At 34.0% G+C, this 26,744-nt stretch overlaps 2 protein-coding genes across 5 annotated transcripts in view; one reads left to right on the plus strand and one right to left on the minus strand.

Moving 5' to 3' along the window:
- The first annotated feature begins 293 nt into the window (after window positions 1–293).
- LOC132707506 (chitooligosaccharidolytic beta-N-acetylglucosaminidase) lies at window positions 294–19,115 on the plus strand. The gene is made up of 11 exons (XM_060679394.1): window positions 294–395; window positions 4,955–5,015; window positions 5,770–5,955; window positions 7,496–7,704; window positions 9,557–9,722; window positions 9,775–9,930; window positions 14,273–14,490; window positions 16,540–16,649; window positions 16,703–16,920; window positions 16,974–17,169; window positions 18,866–19,115. Exons 2-11 carry the CDS (start codon window positions 4,957–4,959, stop codon window positions 19,085–19,087), a joined length of 1,740 nt encoding a protein of 579 aa, XP_060535377.1. The 5' UTR covers window positions 294–395; window positions 4,955–4,956; the 3' UTR covers window positions 19,088–19,115.
- A 3,122-nt stretch (window positions 19,116–22,237) lies between these two features.
- LOC132706986 (choline transporter-like 2) overlaps window positions 22,238–26,744 on the minus strand; it is a 43,826-nt gene continuing 39,319 nt past the window's right edge. For all 4 annotated transcript variants that reach the window (XM_060678586.1, XM_060678587.1, XM_060678588.1 and 1 more), the window contains 3 exons: window positions 26,395–26,536; window positions 25,031–25,253; window positions 22,238–22,741 (listed from right to left, as the gene is read on the minus strand). In XM_060678586.1, coding sequence (XP_060534569.1) covers window positions 22,638–22,741; window positions 25,031–25,253; window positions 26,395–26,536 — 469 coding nt within the window. In that variant the 3' untranslated portion in view covers window positions 22,238–22,637. The remainder of the gene's footprint in view (window positions 22,742–25,030; window positions 25,254–26,394; window positions 26,537–26,744) is intronic.

The following is a 26,744-nucleotide window of genomic DNA, read 5'->3' on the forward strand; positions in this document are numbered from 1 at the left end:
AAATCATCGGAATCTTTCAAATTCCACTTAAAAAAGTGCCTCGAGAGTGTATTCTCATGATAAAAAATGAATAGATTTTATGCGTGTCAGTGATAAACGTATTCTTAACTGGAAAGCCACTCCTATGTTCTTAATTATATTATTAATATTATTAGCTTTTAAAAATGATGAAAACGTTATTAAATTCGACATGGAGGACGTAGTCAAATCCGGCCCTGGCAGGGTTTGCGGAAAGACTACGGAATGAAGCGTCGGGATAAGATTAGTGTATCACTTGATGTTTTGCTGTGTTTCAAACTGGTATTACAACAGCTAAAGAATAATTTATCACGAATTTGAATGATTTCTGTATGTACAAAGTAACTCGATAGATAGCAGTTATTGGTCGGAAAGGGGTAAGTACTAAGATTTTTCAAATATTTTTTTGTGAGGTGACACCTGGGTACGTGGAATTATTTTTTTTACCTGCACCAGGTTTACAGCTAATTATACGTCAAGTGGTTTTCACCTGGCATTACCTTCGCATGAATCAAAGATTTATACTTAATTTGGAGTCCTTAATTCGTATACCTACAACGCACAAAACCAAATAGGGAAATTAAAAAAATTCTTATCAGAATATAAGTTATTTGACCAAGGGTTTGAAAGTTTATAGTTGTAATTATTTATTTGATCAATTATCCATATGGGAACGACCATGCAAATTATCCTACCGCCCTGGTATGGATACCCACATACACTATGGCGAGAGGTATGGTGTCTTAAATACTTTGTGATGTAGGAAAATCAACTAAGTTTGTGACTCCCTTCAATAGATTTAAAATCTTTTAAGTACCGACAACATAGATTTTTCTAAATAGGACAGTCTGACCATTACGTTACACAATAGTCAAAACATGGTTATAAAAAATGCAGTAGAAAACTGAAAAAAAAAACCGAAAAATCTCTACAGCAAATTCTGCAGATGCTTAATTCTTATATTTAATTTTATACCTATAATAATTTAAATCTATCATGTTATCGGATATTGAATTATAATATAATAAAAAATTATGGTATGGTATTCCGATAAGAAGACATTATTAGGAAAAATTTAAAATCTGATTCTATTTTCTTAAGCTATACTCACTGCGCACACATTGGTTTTGAATATTTTCAATTCTACACTTACTTTGTTATCTAAACAAAAACCGTATACACAATTACAATAATTAAAATTTGATTACTGTATAATGGCCATTGACATATGCTTTCTAAGTGTTCCTTAAATACTGCCCCGCCATCAAAACAAATAAATAAACAAGCTCTTAGCTAATGAAGTTCAGCACTGTGCCGTCATTTAAAAAAAAATTTCATCCTACTCATATTATTTTTAATTCCAAAAATAACACTGATGATTTTCTGGGGTTTAACTTAAGATTATGGCAAAAGGTCATCCCCATCAAAACAATAATTAATGTGTGTATCGTCAGCAAATGCTCAAATTTTACAGAAACTTAACAATTTTTGAATGTCTGAGCATAATTACGACTGATTCCAAAATTTGGTGCTTGAGGATATTATTTTCTATCTCTTATTCAGATATAATGATATGAAAGTAAAGAAATCATCAGAGAACCATAATATTTTAGGTATAATATTACCAGTTGATGATTCATTGTATCTAAATCCTTCACAAAATTTTCTCTCACTTTCTTACCACAAGCTCGAAAAATATGATTCAAGCTTGGGTCCCAGTCTCCTTTTAAGATGCTGGAAGAATGCTTATCAAACGGAGATCAGTCAAATACTTTTAATATAACTCCTGTATTTTAGAAATAATTGGTATGGCACTTATAAACAAGTTTATAGAACAATTGTGGCATACGATAATTATATAACAATATTTATCATTTTACAAAATCATTACATAACAGTTTTTTCAATGACGTCAAAAGCTTTGAAGTCATACAACCTAAAGCAATTAACTTGTCAATGTCATAAATAAATAATTCGAGAACCGCAGGCATCAGACCGTCGGATCTCACTGCTACTGCACTGGCTGAGCTCCAAACAGCCATCTAATTATCAACGCTGTCGAAAATTTAAAAAAAAAAAAAACAGTTACACTATAGTTGCTCAGAAATTCGTAGCGAAAATGGGTTTTTGAAAAAGATATTTCGGAAAAAGGTTTGTCACTTTCACTTTTGAACGACTTGCATAAACACCAATTATGTTCAAAATTGCATTTGTAACGAAGCCTATCGCATTAAAATATACAAAATAACAGGTATTTGACTTGATCCTATCGACAAGTCGAGTGTTTATAGTAGTTTCGTTTTTTATGGGTGTCGAATATTCCTAGTGTCAAGGAACTGTAGACCATTAATAGACACAGGATCGTACTGTCGTCCAAACTGTTATTGTTTTCACGTCGATGAATCTTAATGCTATTGACTAATCATCTCTTTCGAGTTTGAATTAAGAAATGCTATAATCCAGGATGTCTTTAGAGGATGTTGTGGAAGGTGAATAACAGTTGTATAATGCTTATTTTTTTCATTTCAACGTTAAACTTTTCAAATTTAAACAAAATCATATTAAGTGCAACAGCAGCAGTGGGAATAGCGGCGCATGTTAATAACAACATAATAAAGGGAATTAAAATATTCTAGAGAAAACTTTCTACAAAAGAAATATGGAACTCAGCGGGAGAGATATAAGCATAGAAAAAGTATAACTGTGTTGAGGGTGTAGTAGAAACTGCAAGAAAGAGAAGTGTGCAAAAGGAGAGAAGAGAGAGATTGCTCGAGTGAGGAGATATTAATCTGATTTGTAAAGAAATAGAAATGTTTGGCGGCTTAAAAGTTTATAAATATATTTTGCTTTTATATTTTTTGTGGAAAATACAAGAAGGTGAAAATTTATATACAGTATAACAACGTAGGATACTAAAAACTAGCTAACCTTTCGCCAATCATCCTGTTGGCTTCATCAGAGCTTGAGTGAAACTAGCTCGCATTTTACCTGCCATACCTGGTGCCATGTAGAAACCTGAGTCGCTGTTAGGATTATTAGGTTGCTTATAGATTTCTAGAGACTCTTGGATTTTCCGCTGCTGATGAGTTTATTTGTTGTAGTCTTAAATGCAGAAAACAAAATAGGGAAATTAAAAAAATTCCTATCAGAATATAAGTTATTTGACCAAGGGTTTGAAAGTTTATAGTTGTAATTGTTTATTTGATCAGTTTGAGCCTAGTTAATATTTCTCGTCCGGTCTCTCCGATGTATTCTTTGCCGCGTATGCAGGAAATGTAAACTGTATACAAATGGAATTTTATCCTTGACGGATCGAAGATGTTGAGAGATTTTTGGACTAGTGGTAAATCTGGTTTGGAAGTTATATTTCTTTTGAACTTTTGATATGTAGTCAGTGATGTTTTGAATATTATTTCGGTTTCATTGCTTGTGGTGTATTTTGTGATGGAAGGTTTAATATCGTTAATGTTTTAATCAAATGACTTGGACTGAGATAGTTTTACGACTCTGTAAGCAAGCGAGTTAATAACCGATGATTTTTGGGCCGGATGATGATGTGACCATGCATTAAGGTATCGGTCTGTGTGCGTAGGTTTTCTGTAAACACAATGACCCAATATTAGGTCTGATTTTCTATGGGTATGAATATCTAAGAATGGGAGGTTGTTATTAGTTTCTATTTCAATGGCAAAACATATGTTAGGGTGGATACAGTTTAAATGTCTAAGAAAATCTACTAGGAACTTTCTTCTCAAAGGCTTCCATAAATATATTCGCGATGATTGGTGATAGTGGAGCTGTTCCTGACATTTGTTCAATAATTTTACCGTTATAGGAAAAATATGTTCCAGACAAGCATTTTTCAATTAAGGTGAGAAGGTTTGGTTCCAAATTCTCGGATTTTAATACATCTGAACAACAAATAATATAAAAGCAGGTACAGAGTAAAATGCGAGCCAGTTTCAGTCAAGCTCTGAAGAAGCAACAAAAACCGACGCAGGAGGAATCCAGAAGTTTTATAAAAAGTATAATAATAAGCACTATTATATACTATAAACGTTATTATAATTGGTGACAAAGAAAGAAAATCTCAACCCCAAGGAATCACAGATCTGATCTACGAGTAATTTACAATTTAACATTAGTTTAATGTTGTGGGACGACTTTGCATAATACAAATAAGTGTTTTCGAACTGAGGTGATTCTTACTTGATGAAAATTCATTTAATACAATCAAATTAGAGCAAAAAATGTTCACATTTTTTTAAAATACATACGTAAATGATGCTTTTGCTTTTCTCACTGGAACGGACAGACAACTACAGATAAGATTATAACTAAGAAGCGGTATCATTTAACTCTGTACTTTGTCTATAACATATAAAACACCGAAATCAAAATTTACAAAACAATAAAATACATAGGAGAAACTAAGAATTTGATCTTATGATTGCTTTTAAAACAGCAAAAATTATAAGAAATTTTTTAAAAACAGTAAAACTAAGTCACGAAAAAAGCAAAAAATCCGGAGTTTGTAAGTTGACATGTGGATCATGTAACAAAATGTATATCGAACACGCAGGTAGAACATTTGAGAAGCGTATTGACGAACATAAAAGAGCGTATAAAAATAAAAGCTCGGATACTAACTACACCATTCATTTAAATTCAGAAATTCACAAGTTTCACGATAATTTTGATATTTTACGTAATGAATCAAAAAACAAAAAACTAAATTTGTTGAAAGCTATGGAAATTAACAAAATTTATCATTACTTAATAACCAACTGGCCTGAATTGCGTTTCTATTCGAACCATAGCCTATTTCTGACATTTTCTTTTAGAACATACTACTTGAAGCATTTTTGAGTATAAATCAACTACTTTGATTATTTTGGTCCACATTATATGTTTAATTTATACAATTTGATTTCAGAGATGAATTTCAGTATATGCCAATGGATGATCCTGCCATTTCTCATTCACCAGGGAGCCAGGTAACTAATTGTAAATTATATAGTCTGTCTTCGTCGCCAATTATCCTCTGGGCTTCTTCAGAGCTTGACTGAAACTGGCTCGTATTCTACCTGCCTATCTATTGTTTGAGGGGGTCGGAGCTAAAGGAGGGGCATGAACATAGTAGTGAAAAAACCTTGAATGTGATTCTGGGTAGCAAAAAAAGTGTTTAACTTTGCCATGAATCATGTTTGCAAGGGTATCGAGTTCGATTGTGGTCAAAATGGAACCGATTTCAGTTGTAGATACCTTATTAATAGATTCTATTCCTTTACGGGTGTGACGAATTCATTCTCAAAGTAAAGCAAAGCTAGATTTCGAAAGAATTTTGAATGATAAGGTTTTATCTTTCACAAATATAAACAACTGATACAGGGCGAATCCAGAAGATTTGTAAAAAGGTTCCTCCAATTGGTACGGTCATTATTAAATTTGGGCACATGTAGGCACTTAAACGTAGGCATATGAAAGATAAAAATTGTATTTCAATTTCACATCCTCAGGTAGAATCCTGAAACATTCTTTGGGCAACGAAATATTATACAGGGTGGCTCACTGAAAACGCACCGCAAGCTTTTAATGACTGGAACACACGAAAAAATCCAAAAACGCGACAAGTGTCTGTGTCACGGATACAATTTTTTATGTGTCGTATGTTTTCGTAATGCCTTGAGGTGCGTTCTCTATGAGCTAGGGAAGAAAACTGGGGACCTCACGCCTTCAATTTTGTTCCAGTTGGGTTTGGAAATGCCAGTCCGAAACGAGAACGTGCAAAAGACAACTCCAAGAAGATAGCGAAGAGATAGATTCGTATGCGTCTATCGAATTGTGCCGTTTAGTTTGCGGAAGTGACGGAATTGTATGGCCTAAACCTAAAGTCTATGAGCCATACTCTAAAAAATTAATCAACATAGATGTCGCGTAAGAATTTCATAATTTAGTAACAAGTGCCGACTATATATAACAACCTAGTTCTGGAATGATAACACTCATACGATACTTGCTGTCTCCAAACCCTTGTTTTGCGTGGCTTTAACCTGAAAGATTCAACTTATCTCTTCACTTTCAAATGTTAGATCACGACAAGATTGAAGGAGTTATCACAATATAAATTAACAAAAGAATCTCAAATGTTCGACCACTTCCATTCAGAATATATTTAAATATAACAATTGGAATTACCCATGAATACTTGGCACGAAATTCTGATAACTGATACCTAATATAAATAAAACAGCTTTTTTTTTGACATTTAATTTCAAACACAGCTGATATCTTTTCGGTGACCAAATCAATAAATTATTGTTTTCAACACCATTAAAACAGAATTGTAAATATCACTTAAATCCAAAATTGACATTGTAACATTAAAATAATATTAGAATCCACCATTTTTTTTTGCAACCACTATTATATTATCAATAACATAAAGTATGATCTGCAGCACTACTTATTAAATGAAAATAAAGAACAGCGTTGAAGGGAAACTATGTTGAAACAATTTGTTCGTGCGCTCGGTTAAATATATTCTTATACTACACTAAGTAAAACATTAAAACCTCGCATTCTAATAATACAGACCAAACAATTTTTAAACTGTTGATTATTGATTTCGATCTGACATTCGATTCTTTATAATTCTTCCGAAAATAAATGAACTTTGTAACGAACACGTATAGTAGGCCCACCTGGACGTACCATCGTAGGCCTAGACCGCTGTGTCAGTACTGACGCGAGTGTCAGTCAGTAACGAGTTGATACAGAGATTTTACCGCGTATAACCGTTTAAATTCTGTTTTCTTCCCAACAAACTGTTCCTACCCACTTTTATAATAATAAATAACGTTTGCTTGAGTGCGGGTTGTTACTGTAAGTAAGCAGTGTAACAACTTCTTAATTTATTTTTTTTTAGATAATTTAGATTTTTTAATTTCGATTTTGTTCTTGAAGTATAAAAAAAATGTTTAAATCAACAGAAATTTTAATTCATAAATAAATAATGAATAACAATAATAAATAATCTTGGGAGAAATATTTACTTCATTTTATATTAATGTTGATATCGCCAGCAAAATGTAAATACCATCGTTTGTCTGGACAACATTACTTTCCGCATAAGAAGATTTTATTTAAATTTTTGGGCTATAAGAGCAGAGCTTTCTTTTGCAACTTTTATTTCGCCGATATTCTTTATTACACTTGTCCAATCTTTGTAAATATCTCAAAAAGGACAAATGAGACAGTGCCTCTCCCTGTGAAACTCACTAAGTCTAACTCTCTTGTGAAGTGTTCATAATCTCAGCCTTTAAACTCATTGGTGACGGGAAGACAGCAGAAAGTATTTGATTTAGTACTTAGTATTTAATTTACTTCTCCTCGTGAGGCCCTAATATTTAGTTAAAAAAGGAACAGATCATCTTCAATTTAATTACAAATAGGGATTAGTTCCAACCTTTTCTAGGAATGCCGACTTTTTCATAACGAATAACGACGCCTCGGTCCAAGATTATCTTACTCACGCCATATACTACTTCAAGAATCACTATGACAGCGGAACAAGTTGCCGAAACGCATCAAGTTTCAGTGTGATTCTAAAATCGGAAAATAACTCCTTAAACATGGGATGGGATACGTCAGAAGAATATAGTCTTCTGATCACTACAACTAGCGGTAAGATATATGCAGATAACGACATATTAGATCGCGTCATGCATTGATAAAGACGTTTGCTGCTTGCATTAGCACATCGGCACATCAACAGGTTTGTGCTGTCGAGCTCATTGATTATCTGTTCCGTCGAAGTTACCTTCCGAGCTGTTAATCAAATATTTATCTTTATAGACTCACCGTTGATGTACACAAGATTTCAACTGTACCGCAAGTCTTTGTTTCAAAAATATTTATGTCAGATTTCTCAGACTTGCATTTCTTCAATATTCAATCTTTATTGGTTATCAAATGCACACTGGCTCGCCTATTTACACACCAATTAGATTTGTTACTTTGACTCTTTGATTTGTCATGGCCCTTATTGCACTTGCTCTGAAAATGTCCATATCCTGAACATTCTACTTGTGTCTAATTTGTCACCTTTTTTAGTGTCCTGTGGTATTGAACCCAAATTTTCCGTTGAAATTTCTAACCTGGAATGGTCAATTACGCAATTCAGATAATCCAGATAACAAAAAAGATAGGATCCACTAGTCTATCTTAAATCCAATACCACGTAGTTTTTGGTTCTGGTTTACATAAGACCACAATGATTCTAGTCAACGCAAAATGATTTACCTTTCCACTGTACCCGGGATCGTCATATAAACTTCTAGTTTTTTTCAAACTTCAAAGGTTTTTCTCTTTCTCCGCTGTCAATTTTTTAGACGAAGTGATGCCGTTAATGTGATCCAGGAAATGTTCTAGATGTTCCTCTGTTCCCAGTCTTTGTCCAAAATAATTAAGGAGTGTAAGACCTATCTCAACCAACGTTTAGATATGTTAGTTGACGATTTGATAGCTTCTCCCTTTTCCATTCCATGTGAATCTTTGCTACTAACGAACAAAGTGCTCAAGCCATCGTCTTGGCCGTAGAAATGGTCTGCCAAATGAAAATACGAATTACGTAGGCAACAATCCAATAGTTCCATGATGCCTTCTAGAGGTGATGTGGTTTTTTCTGACATTCTTGAAGCTTGGTCCTATCAATCGCTAAGGATACGTCCTGATAAAATATTACCTTTGTCTTTATTATTTCCACAAGGTGCTTGAGAAGCGCTGAAACTTTTCTTGTAATAGGTTGTATATAAGATAATCCCTGTATTTACTTATTATTTTGTAAATTCTGCTTTCCAGTGACGGTGTTGGGTGCAGTAAACTATATTTCCCGTCTCTTAATACTTTGTCCATATTGTAATCGTAATCAGTGGTATTTAGAATTTCAAAAGCATTTGGTTTAACACCTGAAAGTACCTTGATACTTGCGTCTTGTTTCAGATCCTATATAGCTCTTTCCTCCGTTCTCCTTCTTAAACTCTTCTAGTTACGCTTTATGGTCTCAACTGTGCTTATTATATATAGAACTGCTTTGGCTTTTTTTGCGAACTTCAGTCCTTCCAGTTCTCTTCCACAACCGTCAATAATTTCGTTGACTTATACAATGGTCCTGCTGGGCTGGGTGGCCAGTAACCGGTCCGTCCTGTTGATTCTCCTGAAGCCTCTGTTACGTGGTCCTTGATCTTCTTGCAAGGGTAGTTAATTTTGTTGCGAACAGGATTACAGTTGCCTTCGAGAAGAATTTCTTTTTCGTGGTGATTGCTTTGGCTGTGAATCTGTTGCTGCTCTTGATGCGGAAATTGTTGATTTCAATCTATATCTAATAAGAATTGTGTTGTTGTTCCTAGCCTCATCTATTACAATCACGATGACCCTACCTATATTAAACAAACATTATTCGACACGCAGTCGCAGAGTGATATTTTTGTAAACAAGGGAAAAAAACTTACGATCATAGCAAAACGTTTTTTGTCAGAATTGAAGGTAATAGTGAGTATAGTCGGAGACACCGTTTATGGGGTGAGGCATGCTCTAGAGTCGCTGCTTCAAATGATAGCCACCTATCAACGAGACACGGACATTTGCCACGCAACCATACAGAATTGCTCAATCGTGGATGGCCCGGTATATTCGCATCGCGGGTATGCGACTGTCGAATTATCCGCTTAAATGATTGTGGGAATAGGGTTTCAGGCTGCTCATCGATACTGCGAGGAACTTCCTATCGATCGACACCATTAAAAGGAACATCAGAGGAATGGCGATGTCAAAAATGAACGTGCTTCATTGGCACATGACGGATTCCCAAAGCTTTCCATTTGAGTCCTCCAGGTTACCCAACATGACCAGGTAAAACGTAATAGACTTCATAATAATATAGTTTTCCTTACATTTTTAAGAAATGTTATGTGGATAGTATAAATAAAAAAGGCGACTGTTAATTGTAGAGCCATTGTAGTCACCGTAATAGTAGCAGATGCAGATAGAATATCGAAAGTCTTTTTAATGACAACAGACTTAACAACCAAACGCTTCAATTAGAAGAGCCGACCGAACCAAGCATATTGGAAAACGAAATCCGAACGAAAGTGGTAAAGCTTATGAAGAATAGCAATATGTTTCCTGACACGTTTCAGTTTATTCATACACAGAATACCAAAATAATCTCTAAGCTCTTTAACAACATTTATGATGCAGAACGTCTTCCAGAAGCCTGGCTTCGTTCTTCTTTTATTACTTTACCAACATGAACTAGTACAAAAACACGCAAAGATTACCGTTCTATAAGTCTAATGAGCCAGCAAACTTTGCACAAGAGGCTCTATAAAAAATTCGGAACAAGAGAAGATAGATAGATAATTTTATTCACAAAGTGCACAATGGATGTTTCGTCAGGAAAAAAATTCATTGTAGAATATTATAACAAAACATGAAATGGTGTTTATAAACAATCAATAGGCAACCCATATAAGAGTATGAAATGTATTGGAGAGTTAGCAAACAAATATATTTTCGATCGACGGTACCAACATATTGACAAAATATTCAAAATACACTAGACACTCGTCAGAACACTCTCATAATGTAGGCCTGCAACTTCCTCCTGGTAGTTGGGGCTGTTGACCCGGGGGACCTTTTCACTGGACTAGGTGATAACTGATTATATTGTCCTCCACGTCCACTTTCTTGTGTGTGATTATGCAACTCGGACTGTCGTTTCCGAGATATCCAACCTCGGGAAAAGATAACGAAACGGAAACGAAAAAGTAAGGAGAAAGAAAAAAAAAATTAATGATAATAATAATAACAAAGGCAATAAGAGTTAAAAAAGTAAAAACTTAAAAATGTAAAAAAAAGGACGGGCAGTAAAAAGTGAATACGTCATATAATAGATGAAAATAGCTATCGAAAACTGTACCAGAGCAAAGAGATATTTCTCCCCACAAATCGACATAGAAAATTTTAGAATTGACTAACCGTGTGGCGAATTTTATTCGTTACAGCTGGGAGGAAGCAAATTATAATAGTATAGTCCTTAAAGAACATGTGGTTAGGTTTTGGTCTTAGAAGGGGTTCTCTATTTGGGTATTATAACCGTGGACTTCAGTATGTTTCCTATGGGAGCCTTTATTTTAAGAGTCTTTTAAAAATATATATACGAAGCGCTGTAAGTATTTTATACTTTACAAAAGTATCTTTGCATGTTTAAAAATTAACCTAAGTATCCTTTTTTGCTGGATGAACACCCTCTCCGCCTGATAACAATATAACAAGAAATAGACGAATATGGTGAGGCATAATAGAAAGTCAACAAGGACCTTAAAAAGAAAGGGTCTCTGATTGTTAATATTACGAAAAACGTTTTGCTCAATTTATTGAATGAATGCCAAGTTTGGCAAAAGTTTAAACACTGAATTCAATCTCCTCCAATTTTATGATCAAATGATTCTGCTTGCTTAAATCAACAAACTACACAACAATAATATTGATCAGCTCCTGAGCATCACTTCCATAGACGTGTCATCCGTGTACATAACAGACATGACGAAAAAGCTTTCTTTTGCTTTTCTGATTCCTGTGTTTAAAAGGGGGAACTCCGAGTTAAAGCATTCCAAAAGGCCATGTAAAATTGAATGACACATTTTTTGGAGCAAGAAAATATTATATCGGATGTGCCACATGGTTTCCGCATTGGATATTCGACGGAAACGAGGACTAATGATCTTGTCCAGCATATTTAAGATAAGCTTGGTACGGGTGAGACAATTGTGAGAGTGTTTTTTGATTTACGGCGCACTTTCGACTCCTCAGATTTGGATATCAGGACAAAAAATATAAAAATAGAAAAATATTCCCAAATTTCGGTGGAGTATAAATAGCTGGATAACATCGTATATGAACTATAGGAAAATAATTGTCAAAATGTCAATTACTTTTTCTTTTGTATGAAAAGGACCTTCCCCACTTTCTTAATAGCAACTGAAGCTGATATAGCACCTAAAGGATTTGGGACTAGATGGTAAAGACATTCGATTTATTAGCAATTTGTACTGGAATTAGAAAGCAGATACGCGATTGAGCAACTTGTCCACAACGAAGCAGTTTGACATAAGAAAAGGTGTTAGACAGGGTTCCATTTTATCACCGAGGCTGTACAATCTCTATCCTAAAAGAGTATTTCGGCAGTTGGTCTCAAATTACCGTATGGACATTAAAATAACGATATAGACGATACTGATTTAATCGCGGATAGCACAAAACATTTAAATGAATTATTCAATCAGGTAAATTAATAATTATATAATAATAAATTAAAAATAAATAAAATTAATATAAAAAAAGTGTATGGTCGCGAGTAGGGTTCTCTGGTAGCTATAGACCCTGGCATACTTTTTATCATTGAATTAGTGACGCAATTTAAGTATCTGAGATGTATGTTAAATCAAAATTGGGACCCATAACAAGGCATTAGTTATAGAATAGAGCAATCAAGGGGAATCTTGCTTAAACTTAAAAAAAAAACTTACAAATTAAAATCTGAACTTAAAACTAAGATACTGAAGGCTTAATTTTTATGTTTGGTCAGTTCTCTTTTATAATGTAGAGGCCTGGACATTAAAAGAACATTCTATAAATAAATTAGACATTCGAGATGTAGTTTTGATTGAGTTCTTTGTTACTTGATGATAATCCATTACATACGTAATTTAATAAAAACAAACGCTTGCTTTAAGATTACCACAGACATGTTTATTGCATTGACAATTGTTTCCGTACACTGTACCTTCTTCAGAAAGAATCTTTAAACTAACTATTACAGGGTTGATTACAGACTATACATACAGTAGGTAGAATCTTTATCTAATGGTTTAAGAGGGGAGAATTATTTAAGTCGGTTTGATCGTTTAGTAGCAAACTTGTATATTTCATTTTATTAATTTCTATTGTTTCTAATAAGTTAAGTTTTTTGCTTTTGCCTTGACTATGTAATATTTTTACATCGTTATTGAAGGAATGTCCCGTTTCTATTAAATGATTACTATAATTAGAGTCATTTTTAGAATTCAAGAATGAACTTTTATGTTCTTGAATCCGTTTTTTGAAACTTCTGATTGTCTGAGCTATGTATATTTTTGGACAAGATCCACATGCTAATTTGTATACTCCCGACTTACATAACTTATGGATTTTCGTTTTATTATTTTTAATTACATATCCTAATGTCCTATTACATGTAAAGGCAATATTCCGATTTAGCCTTCTAAGTTTTTTAGCTATTATTTCACTTGTTCACTTTTTTTCAAATTTTCATGATCTCCAAAATGTTGCATAATTAATGCAAGAATTTGCATGGCACAAGAAAAAGGAGTAGTCACCGTGTTCTTGGCGTTAGGTAATGATGAACGTCTGCGTGGTCAAACATTCAGGATAAGGAGAGAACCATGAGGGACAGCTTATCGTCTGCATTATATACGTTTATTTTATAATAGCACATTTGATCTTTAAAACAGTTAAACCACTGATATTGTGTGTACACCAATAACTTAGAATATTGCACACACATTTTCAGGCCAGTATCAAATGTGCCATCCATCCTCATAATAAAGTAATGACAATAATAATAATACTAGCTTGGAGTTTATGAAGAAGAGAATATTGACCATAAAGGTGTCAAGGAAACAAAGAGGACGGTCTATTTTACACCCTGCAGCAGATACCGAAAGGCTTTATGTACAAAGAAACGTTAGGGGACGAAGACTTTGCACTATGAAGTAAAAGAATATGTTAATATATGGCTCAAAGATTCTACCAGCATGAGGCCGACAGTAGTACATAGTGATGTACGAACCTCTCATTCGAACAGACTGAAGCTGGAGTAGAAGATGTAGAGAACCCAATTCCCTGTTTTGCCTATCACCATCGGCTGCAAGGGATTCTCCCCGTTGCTGAGAACTGTCCATATCTTAAGGAAAAGTCTTGTCTACATCTCCCCGCTTTAAATCTCTATTCTGGTGCGCGATTTGAGGACGGAAGGTGATAGTGATCGTGCTCAACCAATGGTCTAAGTTTTACATTCCTTTTTATATATTTATCTGTGACTAGAGTTACGTCTGATGCATTCCAATATAACATAAGCCCTATTGGGGATAAATTTTTGAATAAATCATATTAATATTAATAACTTGAACAGATATGGAGCCTACAGTAGCTCCCAAGTTTACAAGCCCGCCGACTTGGCTAGTCTCATAGAATTTGCCAAAAATCACGGGGTAAAAATCATACCCGAAATTGACGGTCCGTCTCATGCCGGAAGCGGATGGCAATGGGGACCAGATGCTGGATTCGGCAATCTGGTGGTTTGCTACCAGCAGCAACCGTGGCGATCGTATTGCGTCCAACCGCCGTGTGGTAAGTGTTTCAGGCTTAAAAAAGTCAACATAATTTGAACTTAGTAATCACTGAGTGTCTTGAGCATCTTAAAATACGAACTGTGTGTTTTCTATTTGTCAACCCATCGAAAGGCTATGTGATCATAGTATAACTTCCTGCGTAGAATTGACTGCCTCCCTCAACACGTCAAAAAGTTATTGAACCTAACTATTTTTTCCAAAAGTTGATCACCCTGTATCTTATTTTATTTAGTTATTATCATCTCTAAGGGATTTGGATGTTTTACATTTGAGCTTATTTTCACGGTTGTTCTGCTTATATTAAAATGTTGAAGTTTGCATGGCCACCATCTGATGGCCCATAATACACTATTCATGAAAAAAAGTGCTTTAAGAATCATATCAGTTCTTGATTTTATGGTCAGTCATTTCATCTTGTACACTATCACTGTTTAACCATTCATAAACTTGTTGCTGCAAACTGTCATCATGGTATCCCTTTTACTTGATTCCAAGCTGAAGCTTTCTAATATACAATCTTTTTCAAGTTTATTTTCTTTAGACATATCGGCACCCTCATCTGCATCATCTTCACAAACTTTCAGTCAAAGTACTATCGGTCTAGCCATCCATCACTTTTGTTACTTTATATTTTAAAATGGTGCTCGAAATTGGTATTCTTCTGGATTCCGTGTAAACCATAAAAATAAAGAAATCGTCATTTTTGTAGTTTTTTTATTTTAAATTATCAAATATTTTTTATGGTTAATGGATAACAGCCACACTATTGAAGTAAATTTAACTTAAGTACAAACTATTACAAAACGCGTACTTCTTCCAAATAACAATTCCTTGTTCGCCTCCAAACCACAATACTGTAATTTATTTGCGATTCAAAGAGAGAGTAGTAAACTTGTTTAAGATAATGAACATTTAAGTAATCTTTAAGGTGAGAAAATACCGTAAGTAGAAATCTTATTTTATTAGCCAAATGTTTAATATGTTTGTGCCACCTTAGATGAATTTCAATAATTACTTATTAATTAATTGTGTTGTTTAACGTCAGTAAATGATACTTAAAGCACTTGCTCATATTGCTAAAATCTCGCTCTACAATGCACTTAAGTTCAAACCAGTTTTCTGCGGCGTAAAATATGATGGGGTAATCTGCAAAACTGAATATAGTTCCTTCACTATCAATTGGGCCCAATACCGTTCCTTGTGGAACACCGCAAGTGACGGTTCTTGTTTTGCTTTTATCGAAATCAATATTTACAAACTTCGATTTTTCAGATAATCTTTTATAAGGTTTAATGCACTACCTCTGATTCCATGCTATGTTGGTGTATATGTTTGTCTGATCGTTGAAGCGCTTTAAGTATTTTCTACATACTGTTAACAACGCGTTTACGTTTATAAAACTACTCCTTTTTGCGATAATAACATACGCTATTACCCACTTGAACACTTAACAGCATATTAAATAGCTACCGCCTGTGAAAGTGTTACTTGAACATTATCCTTTGTTACTCGTCTTATAAAAGTTATGGCAGATGCTTCAAAAAGCTATGGATATATCGGACGTTGCACTAGAGGAGTGATTAAAATTATATATAAATTATATATCTGGTCTAAGGAATAGGCAGTAGCAGTTTGATCTCCTGGATGCAATTGTCATATTAATATCCTGGAAATATTCCAGCTCAAGTTTTTGTAGTATGTATGGTATCAATTGGACGGACTATACCCCCATTAGGCTTTTGGTATACAATATTATTAAATAAATTTGGTTAGTTTGATGATTCGATGATTATCATTATTTAATTCCTTTCTTAAAATTTTTAAAAAACTTTATTGTTAAATTTTATTGTTTCCCGTATTAACTCTAGACATAGTTACACATTCCTTCTACCCATACCAAGAACAAATATTTAAAAGTTTTCCTTGTTTTTTTTTCATTCTTTTTTAAATATCACACTTTGAAAAAGTGGGGTTAAAAAAAAGTTGTGTCTTATAGCTTTTGGTCGTGCGTAAATTTATCCTCCGAGCATTCCTAACCGATTTTCAGGTCAAATGAATCCAGCCAATCCCAAATTATATGACGTGCTCGGTTTACTCTACAACGACATTGTGGATTTGTGGCCCGAAAGCGACGTGTTCCACATGGGCGGAGACGAAGTACTGTGGATACACCATCCGATACAGCATTACAAATACGCGTGACCTTTCAGGTGTTTATCCCTTGCTGGAATTCAACTGAGGAGATCCTAAAGTACATCGAGCCCAAAAGTAGGTCGAACGAAACATTCTTAGACCTATGGGCGGAATTTCAGTCGAAATCTCTGAGTGTATACGACGCCAAAGTGGGAAACGAAGAGACTTCGATTGTGGTTTGGACCAGTCACCTCACGGATCCCGCAGTTATCGAAAAGTATCTTTCCAAAGACAGGTATAATCGACCTTAAATATTTTATTTCGGATAACCGAAGATTTCTGTTGGAGGTATGTAATCCAAGCGTGGGTACCAGCCGATGACCCATTGCCAACGCAGCTACTAAAGTTGGGCTACAAACTCATTATTTCGACGAAGGACAAGTGGTATTTAGACCACGGGTCCTGGGGCACCACGAAGTTTTCCACGTGGAAAGATGTTTACGATAATAAAATTCCATTAAGTGTCAATGTGTTTGGCGGAGAGGTTAGTAGCAAAAGAACCATAGAATTTCTATGAAAATGGTAATATTCTGTGTCGAATTTCAAACATTTAGTAAACTTCTTAAATTTGATTGCATTTGTCATTAAAAAAAGTGAACCCAGAGAAATGAAATTTTTATTTTTATTGGATATGAAGACAAAACGTGGACTCAAGAATAACTTTGTAATTTGTGTAACGCAAAAGGTATCTATTTTTATTTATTTATTTAACCTTAATATGATTTAATTTGGTTTGGATATTGTCTACGGGAACATGAATATTTAACAATTTGTATAAAAAAATTACCACATTTCTTCTGTTCTGTAAGAGAATGAAGATTGAATGATTCCATAATGTCTGTCTTTGGTATGTGCATTTGGTACACACCAGTTGCGATGACTCCATATTCCAGTATACTTCCGAACAGTGACCCGTACAATGATTTAAGGCATATTCAATTAAAATACTTACAATTTCTTATGATAAACATATAAATATTATATCATTTATATGAGTACCAAAAGTTATACCAAGAAGCTAAGTACGAAAAAATTTTCAGTATCATAATGCAATTCATTTTTTATAGTCCAGTCATATATTCTCTGTAAGGCTTGTTGAAGTTTTAGCCAGTCAATGTAATTTTTAACTATAACATAGCGTCTAAGTATATTCGAATCATAAACTAGAGCAAGATTGGAACCCTGCAAATATGAATTAATTGTTCAAAAATCTTTGCAGAAGGACATTATGTGATACATTGTCAAACACCCCAAAACATCAAGTTGACTTTTCTTGTCCAATCCCAATATATCGAAAATTTCACAAAGATTTATAAATGTAGATTTTTTATTTAAACAATTTTGTGCTGCGGGATATAATTCGTTCGTTGAACTCCGACTGGAATCCTTCAGACGTTTCACCAAGATCTCAGTTGGCATCTCCTCGCGCTCCGAAAACACTTCGAATACTGGGAGGTTATCGGCGGTGCCTGCGGTATTTATACCCTGCGCCGGAGGTGGTAATTGTCGCGTTGTTTGTTTCGCCCGATCGTAGTTGCAATGTCCCCGTTGTTTGTTTATGGTTATATTTCGAAAATTTAAAGTCATAGCCTACTGGAACTTTTTAACAAAACAGAGAGAAGAGAGAATTACTATTAGGCATGTTTACAAAAATAAATTGACAACGAATTCTTATTCAGGAGTACTTGGTTTTACATAGGAAACAGTCTCCCGAGGTCAATGAATGTTGATATTTCTGTTATTTTCATTATTAGGTGAGAATTAAAAGAATACAGCGTTGAAAAGTCTGTTTAGTTCACATCCAGTTCTCTCTAATAATATCTAATTTTAAGAAAATCGTCCGCTTTCAGTGAAATCTATCCGACAAAAAAAGAATTATCAAAATTGAGCGAAAAACAAACATTTTGCAGCACCTTATAATAATATAAATAATATAATATAAAGCAAATGAAACAACTACGTAAGCATAATACACGTAGTGATTGTGAGTGATTATTTTATTCTGATTGTAATTTACGGCTCGCGCACCAGTGTATAACACTGTTTAACACAGTTATAAATAAATGGTCTGATAAACATGACATTTCATCATTGCAAATAACTGAAAATACGTTGTCATTACAGTAATAGTGTAATAGTTTTTCCAGTAAAATTAAACAACCTACATAAATTTATCTTAGGTTTGCATGTGGGGCGAGTACGTGGATGACGACAACATGGAGGGCAGGGTGTGGCCGAAAGCTGCAGCGGCAGCCGAAAGGCTGTGGTCCAACCCGGCCACCGCAGCCACAGCCGCAGCGAACAGGTTTTACATACAAAGAAAAAGGCTGGTCGACGGCGGCATAAAAGCCGCCGCCGTGATTCCTAAATTTTGCGAACAAAATGAAGCGGAATGTGATTGAAATTCTTTTAATACAAAGTGAAAATAATAACCGATTTGATTTGAGATTTTAATTGTGACATTTCCCTATCCACTTGCAGAGTTATAACAATTGTACGCAACTGTGTGCAGAAATCGCCTTCTTTGCATTGCGCGGCTTTTTAGAATATGCTTATGTCGGTTGTTGGTGAACCGAACTTGCTGACGTTGGCTTCTTAAGAGCTTCACCGAAACCGACTTTCATTCTACTTTATATCTGCTTATATGTTGATTCAAGGAGGCGGAGCCAAAAGAGGGCCATGAGCACCGTCTAGAATGACTGATTCCCTGAGTGGCACTTAAGATTGAAGTCCGCTTTCGTGTAGTGTTAAGGCTCTTTCGTGTTCTTTGAGTCTAGTTGATATTTTTCGTCCGGTCTCTGCAATGTATTAACACTGTCTTATTTTTTCACAAGATTCACGGGAAAAATTGTCGCTTGGACAGAAATACACAGTTCTTTTTACATTTAGTAGTCAGCAACTTTCTCTGAAAGAAAAAATGGCTTTTTTCAGTAGTCAAGTAGATCCACGAAACATATTTTTTTACGAAATGTTCGTCATTTTGAACGTAGAGTGGCAGTCAATAATCGGAAACGCAAAAATTTGTCCTGCTGATAATTGACCTTAACGCCTAAGCTATGGTCTGTTCATGGATATAGGAAAGTAACCAATTGCTTTTGAATGGGATTATTTAAGGGTTGTCATTAACATACAATGGAACAAGATTAGCTAAAGGATATAGGGAACGGGTGAATACGGAGGAATGCGATTAATCCGATAATATGATTTGAATGTTTCGTCGAAAGTGCTCTGGTGTGTTTGATTTCGGCTAATGATGATTAGTTCACACCGGTGAGATACTATGGAAGGGGTATGGTCTGTTTATAGATATAAGAAAGTGACCAATTGCTTCTTGCTTATACCTAAAGTTTCGGAATTTAAATTCAGGTAAAATTGTGGTCCGTAATAGAAAATAATTTTATACCTACCCGTGTTTAATATTCTTTGGTTTGGTATACTACTTAGTTTAAGTTTATTAGTAATGATTTTTATCTCGTGTGAAATACAGCGTGTGTTGAATCGAGTGCGAATTATGCAAAATATGTGCGGGTCTAGTGTATTCCAAGACATGCTTCCGCCCAAATGTAGAAAACACTATTCTATTGAGACTAAGAAAGTTATAAACAATGGTTATTCTCTAGAAGAAACGGCCACGTTGACGAAAATTCCAACATCAACTATATGGAAAATTGTGAATAATCCCATTTCAGCGAGGAAAAAAAGAAGCGATGCTGACATTTTCTCGACATTAGATGTCTTAATTAGGAGGCTTAAAAAAGATGAAACCGGTTTTAAATGATGCAGAACTACCTTATGGAAGTGTATTCAACACATGGGTTTTAGATTTAAAAAAATTGACAAAAGGCAAGTTTTGATGAAATCTTTGGATTTGGACTTTCTCTGGCTGCAAAAAATATTAAAGATTTTTCTCTGGATTACCATGAAGACACCACCGCTGATTTATTTGAAAGTTGGTTTAAAAACAAACTAGTTCCAAATATTCGTCCTAATAGCGTCATTGTAATGGACAATGCAAGTTATCACGGATATAAAAGCAACAATCCAAAACTACATGTATAATAACGACATTTATTTTCACGAAAATTATACCAAAAAGCTGGTCTGTGATAATTATGGCAAAAATCTAAGGCATACAGTTTTAAGGCTTCCACCTTACCACTGTGTATTTAATCCCATCGAACATGTTTGTCACCAACTGAAATCTACCATTCGTCGTAACCAATATTTTTCCCCGTGTAACTTATAGAAACCGAAGTTTTTAACATCTCTCCACAAAGTTGGGCAAATTCGTCTTCTTCAATCTTTTTATTAACGATAATACATACCTAAAGCTTATGTAATTTTTTAGTTTCCAGTGCCGAATAATAGGTATCTGGTTATAAAAGGTAGGTTATTTATATCGTTTGACAAACCGATATTATTTATACGAGGTGTATCCAAAAAGTCAGGGGACTTTTAAGTTTTATCAAAAAGTATTAGTGGTCTTTTTTTTTGACAGCAGAAAATCGCCGAGCACACAAGACACGTCTAAAAAACCAGTAAACTTGCAAACTGATTGAAACTGTGAGCATATATTGGAGACATAACAATAAAAATATCAAAGATCGAATGTACATAGCCTTCTAAATTACAAAAGTCACCTTACTTTTTGAACGCACCTCGTAAACTTAAAGGACAGTATACGGTAGCCAGCAAAGTGTAAAATATCACAGTTCTACTAGATTTTATACTTGCGATAGCTCCATTAGTTTTGAAGGTAGAACATAAGATAACGCAAAAGATACATACAATGAAGTTTAAATTACATGCTACAGGGCGTTCATAATAAATTTGAAATTTGGATCATTTTAAATTGTAAAATCTACATTTACAAATTAAGTGGCAATGTTATTCTGAGTAGGGATATAAAGTCGGTTAAATTAGCAAACTAGTAGCATCCTTTCAATTGTTTACGATGGTGAAAACAGAAAAACAACTGTGGTTGGTTTAGGAAAAAAATTGGGAAATGTACTCTTTTTAAATGGAACATCCTGTATATGTGTAAAAACGATTTTTTAATGAGTGACGCAGTAAAGCTAATAACATTAATAATTACCACATTCAAACTAATATTCCGTTTGCCGGCGTTTTTGCTAAAAGGAGACGAGAAAACGTTATAATAAATGAACACGAAGAAATTGGTATTTTATTGTCGTTTCAAAAGAGTTTTACTTTGTAAATACTTATAGCCATGTAGTCTAAAAGAGAAGTGTGTTGATAATTCAATTTTAAGCTAATATTCAATATGACAATGTGATATTGTGACATATTTATTTAAATTTTTTGCTTTCGTGTTAATCCTAATTTATTTTGTACTAAAAATTGGTATCACAAATGCAGAAACCCACCAAAATGCCACGAGAGTACAAAATATCACTTTAAATCATTTTTTTAATTATATAAAATTCGAATTCAAAAACAGCAAACCGGCCCTTCTGTGTCTCTGCCTCTGGGGTGTCTAGATTTTAGGGACATACCTCTGCTTGTGGATTTTTGAAAAGAAAACACTCAAATATGCAATCAAACTTTAGGCATTTATTTACACTTAAACATCTAAAATATAAAATGACACTCTTCAAATTGATTGTAGGGCCTAACGTGCACAAAGTTAAAAAGAAATAACCATATAAGGATTTGGGGTGTGTGTGTGTATATTATGTTTTTTTCTTATGGCAGCATATTGAAATATTTAAAATAGCTAAGGTAAGAAAATGCTTTGGAATATCGTGTGCATAATACTGCATACAAAATCACAGCCTTCGGGACTATTTTCAAATCGATGGGATTGTAAACTAAATACTAGCACTATACTACCTAAAATATTTTAAAAATCGACATGCGAAACTCTTCAAAAATAGACGTTTGCGAGAAATTGATAATCTGACTAGTGTTTATTATAAATTTAAGGTAAGCCTAGTTGTACTTAATCTTATTCCTTTTTCCGAATATTTTCATGAGGTTCTTCGACATGTAGTAAGGCTTGTCCGGGCTTCCGTCATTCCTTTCACAATCTTCCACTGAAACAAATAATGAATGTAGCAGCTGATAGAATTGCCAGTGTTTTCACTGAGTGACGTGTGATGCCATTATCAGAAATGATGTCAAAATCATCATCAAACTATACAACGCCTTCCATACAAAACTGATACGACTCTTAAAGCACTTTTTTACAAAGTTTTGAGCAGTGTACGCGGTAAAAATTTTTTTCTTAGATCAAAGCAAATTGCTTTGTAGTAAAACATGTTGTGCTTTCCTATTCACCAAGAGAATATTTTCTTGATTTATCACAAAAAATCTCTTAACTCTCTGTTTTATTAAACTTAAAACTTTAAAGTAAAAAGAAATATTTCACTTCAAGACAGATTGTTTTAAGGTAAAACAAAATGTTCAAGAAAAGAAAGACTTTTCTTTGTAGACAAAAATTTTTACCGTGTATTGTAGGCCAAAATGTCGTTGTCACGCAAACTTCATTATTTCGTATTTCTAATTCTGTCACTGTCAATTAAAAGCAAGAATTGTGACCACGTTACCAAGGTGGTCGGTACTTAACAGCGGAAGTTCAATATTTTAATGTGAAAATGGGATCTAGCATCTTCCAAAAAGAGCAGACAACCACCGCTGACCAAATTCGGTGCCCAGTACGGAACAGCTTTACCCGGAAAATAGTGATATTTTCCAACAAGACAACTGTCCTGTCCACACTGCAAACGTCGTTATACAAGGGCTTCCAAATGCCCTTGCCATGGCCAAGTAACAACCGAATAGAACAAATGGGTGATAATGGTAAAACACAAGACATTGTATGCCTCAAAACAGCGAGGGAGCTACGGAGAGGTATTCCGGAAATATGTAACTTGAAGAGAAATCCATAACTATGAGCCGAGCACAAAACATTACATTCCTTCCAAGTGTTTCTTCTTGTCATGTTTATGTTAAAATGTCGGGCCCTTCCTGATAAAGATCAACCGTCTTCCAAATTTCTTGCATTTTTATTACCTGCCTTTAGTTCCCATATAGGATGTCAAGGCAAACTCTGTTTTGTCAAAATGTGACATGACGGCCTGACGATGTGTATACTGCCCAAAATATAGAGTGAAATCTTCAAGCCATATCAGTCTTTTAATGAAACTTAACTGCACGAGAAAGACTCGAAGTCACTTGCGACATTGTCTAATGAAACTGGCGTTTTAAAGTAAGATTTTACGCTAGTCTGATCGGTGGCAAATTTGGTATTGGTAAACACAACACGTTTTTATTATTAACGTTTTATTTAGAAAAAAATTCGCGTATTCTGTATAGTTAGCCTTAGTTCCATTTAAATTAAATAAGTTGAACTGCTTAAAGTACTTATTAGATTAGAGTAAATCTTTTTACATATCCGATAATTAGAACATAAAATATCCTTCTTATTTTAACCGCAGTGGGAATGTAGAATGAATTTCGTTATGATCATAATTTCATTTAAAGCAAAATCCTGAAAGAAAATTTAGTGTTACACTGATTGCTTAAAACTAATAACAACCGACGATTAAATTGTGTGCCAAATGTTGTGCTAGTAGGTGAATTAGTATCATAACATATTTATCGATTTATTTTACTTTTTATACTTCGTCATTCTTTACACTTTAATTTTAATGGGTGTGCATAGATACCAAGCCATAAAAAAATGCAATTTATAAAATACCTTCTGTTAGCTTATAGCTTTACTAATAATGCTATTAACGTATATAATAAGAGTAATGATATTGTTTTTTATACTTCGTTATTCTTTATACTTTAATTTTAATGGGTGTGCATAGATACCAAGGCATAAAAAAATGCAATTTATAAAATTCCTTCTGTTAGCTTATAGCTTTACTAATAATGCTATTAACTAGTGCTATTAACGTATATAATAAAAGTAATGATATTGCTTTTTATACTTACTTATTCTTTATTATTTATCTTTAATGGGTGTGCATAGGTACAAAGCAATAAAAAGAGCAATTTAGAAAATACTTTCAGTTAGCTTTACTAATAATGCTATTAACGAATATAATAAGAGTAATGATATTGCTTTTTATATTTTATCTTTAACGCGTGTGCTATTAACGTGTATAATGAGAGTAATGTTATTCCATAATTAATCGGTTAATGTTCTTTATTAAAATCTTTTTCTCTTTTTTTTTATAATGTTGAATTATAATTCTAAGCTGTGATGTCAAGGGTGTAGAATCTTTATTTACTGTCTGGGCATACCCCACATTACCAATAAAGATATTTTGAATTGAACTGAATATACCGCCAATACATCTAGTGGTACTTACGGAAACATAAGAACAGGGTATCGACGGCCATACTGTAGACGCTAAAGAACAATGAAGCAATCAAATAAGTCGCGATCATGATGATGATGACGGGCACGACGCCGTAGTTGAGCGAGGAGTTGTCGATAAAAGACACCAGATCGGTTGCGAAACACAGGTACGCCACTGCTCCCACCCCCACCGTTACCAGCACTTTGCTGAGGAAGAACAAGAAGTCCGTGACCTGTAATGGAAACCATGCTCATTCGTGAAAAGCAAAGAGAAACAAACCCGCATTAAATTAACTTTATAGGTTGTCCGCTAGATGTCGCAATGTCACTTTTAACGATCAAAAGCGCCCTATCATTAATTTTATTTCTGATCCTGGCAGGAATAGGAGTGCAAAAACTCGTCAAAGGTGTTTTATTTTGAATTGTGTCGTTTTTTTTATGATAAACAGTGAAAAGCAATTTAAGATTATTTTGAGTTACAACAGTTTTGATGAAATATTGTTAGAACTTTATTAAGAATATTTCTAATTGTGTTTTTATTTTAAGTTGTTTGACTTCAGATGATTATAGTTGCTCAAATTTGACTAATGTTTTATTATCTGATTTTTTTAATATACCATTAAATAAACAAAAAGGCTTTTGTCAGTACCACACCAAAAAAAAGGACTCAAATCATTTTTCCTTTTTAGTACTCGATCCCAGGGTAACTTGAAACCAACTTTAGGTATTCGATTAGCTCGGCTGTATACTATTTACCATTGTCGGAAACCAAAAAAAAAGAATTACAAGAGTTGGCAGACAAGAACATAATAATAATATAAAACATAACAATAAATTTATATATTTATGTTTTTCAAATTTTAATTTTTTGTGCCTAGATAATAAATAACCTATCCCAAGTACCTATTCAATTAATTTAATTAAAATTAAGCTTTTCCAGAACTAAATGTTAAATATTTTCTGCAGCTAAATTCTTGTAAGCACTTTAAATTAAATTAAAATATAATTTAATTTTAATACAAAACTTATACAAACTTATTTAACAGTTTTATTAAAAAATATGTAAGTTTTTTTTTTTGCAAAAATGTCATAACAAAAAATTGCCAGAAATGTCACAATTTTACCCTTTTTTTTTCGTAAAAGTGATACAATTCCAAAAATATTTATTTTTGAACTTTAACTGAAAGCCCCAGTCAATTAGTCGTATTTATTTATATTGGAGCAAAAACTTACGCTTATTTCGCTTAAGCCATCATAATTTTTGTATGGAACTGCATGTTTATTGGAAAACAGTTTTTTGCGTTTTCTGGGAAATTCGTTGTTTTGAGCTGAGTCACTTTTAAAGCACTGTTCCGCGCAAATCGTATAGTTTACCTTATCCAGGACGAATACCCTGACGATGTTGCGCATCAGCAACATAAACGCGTCTCTTGCGCTTGCGCAGAAGCCCTTGCCGTGAATGGCGCACATTATGTACGCGTTCTTGTTGAGGAACTTGAGGAAATTCTCCAGGCACCTGTATGATAAATACTCTTTTAATATGATTAATAATCTTTACGCGTGCTTCTCATTTAAATGACATTTGACAGTATTTTAGAAACCGACTATCGGCCTTCCATAGTCTTAGTTCTTGTTTACACAACGTTTCGAGCAGAGGTCTCACTACCCAAGTGCAAACTAATTAAATAAATAAGAACTAATAGTTCAGATTTTCACGAAATTCA

Source organism: Cylas formicarius, unplaced genomic scaffold, assembly GCF_029955315.1.
Source record: "Cylas formicarius isolate icCylForm1 unplaced genomic scaffold, icCylForm1.1 PGA_scaffold_9__14_contigs__length_23061073, whole genome shotgun sequence".
NCBI lineage: Eukaryota > Metazoa > Arthropoda > Insecta > Coleoptera > Brentidae > Cylas > Cylas formicarius.

Bases quoted from the DNA above. Each gene is read 5' to 3' on its own strand.
- LOC132707506 (XM_060679394.1), top strand. From the start codon at position 4,957: ATGAATTTCAGTATATGCCAATGGATGATCCTGCCATTTCTCATTCAC. The intron at 16,650-16,702 runs GTACTGTGGATA...GTGACCTTTCAG, and splicing joins TCCACATGGGCGGAGACGAA to GTGTTTATCCCTTGCTGGAA. The intron at 17,170-18,865 runs GTTAGTAGCAAA...AATTTATCTTAG, and splicing joins TCAATGTGTTTGGCGGAGAG to GTTTGCATGTGGGGCGAGTA.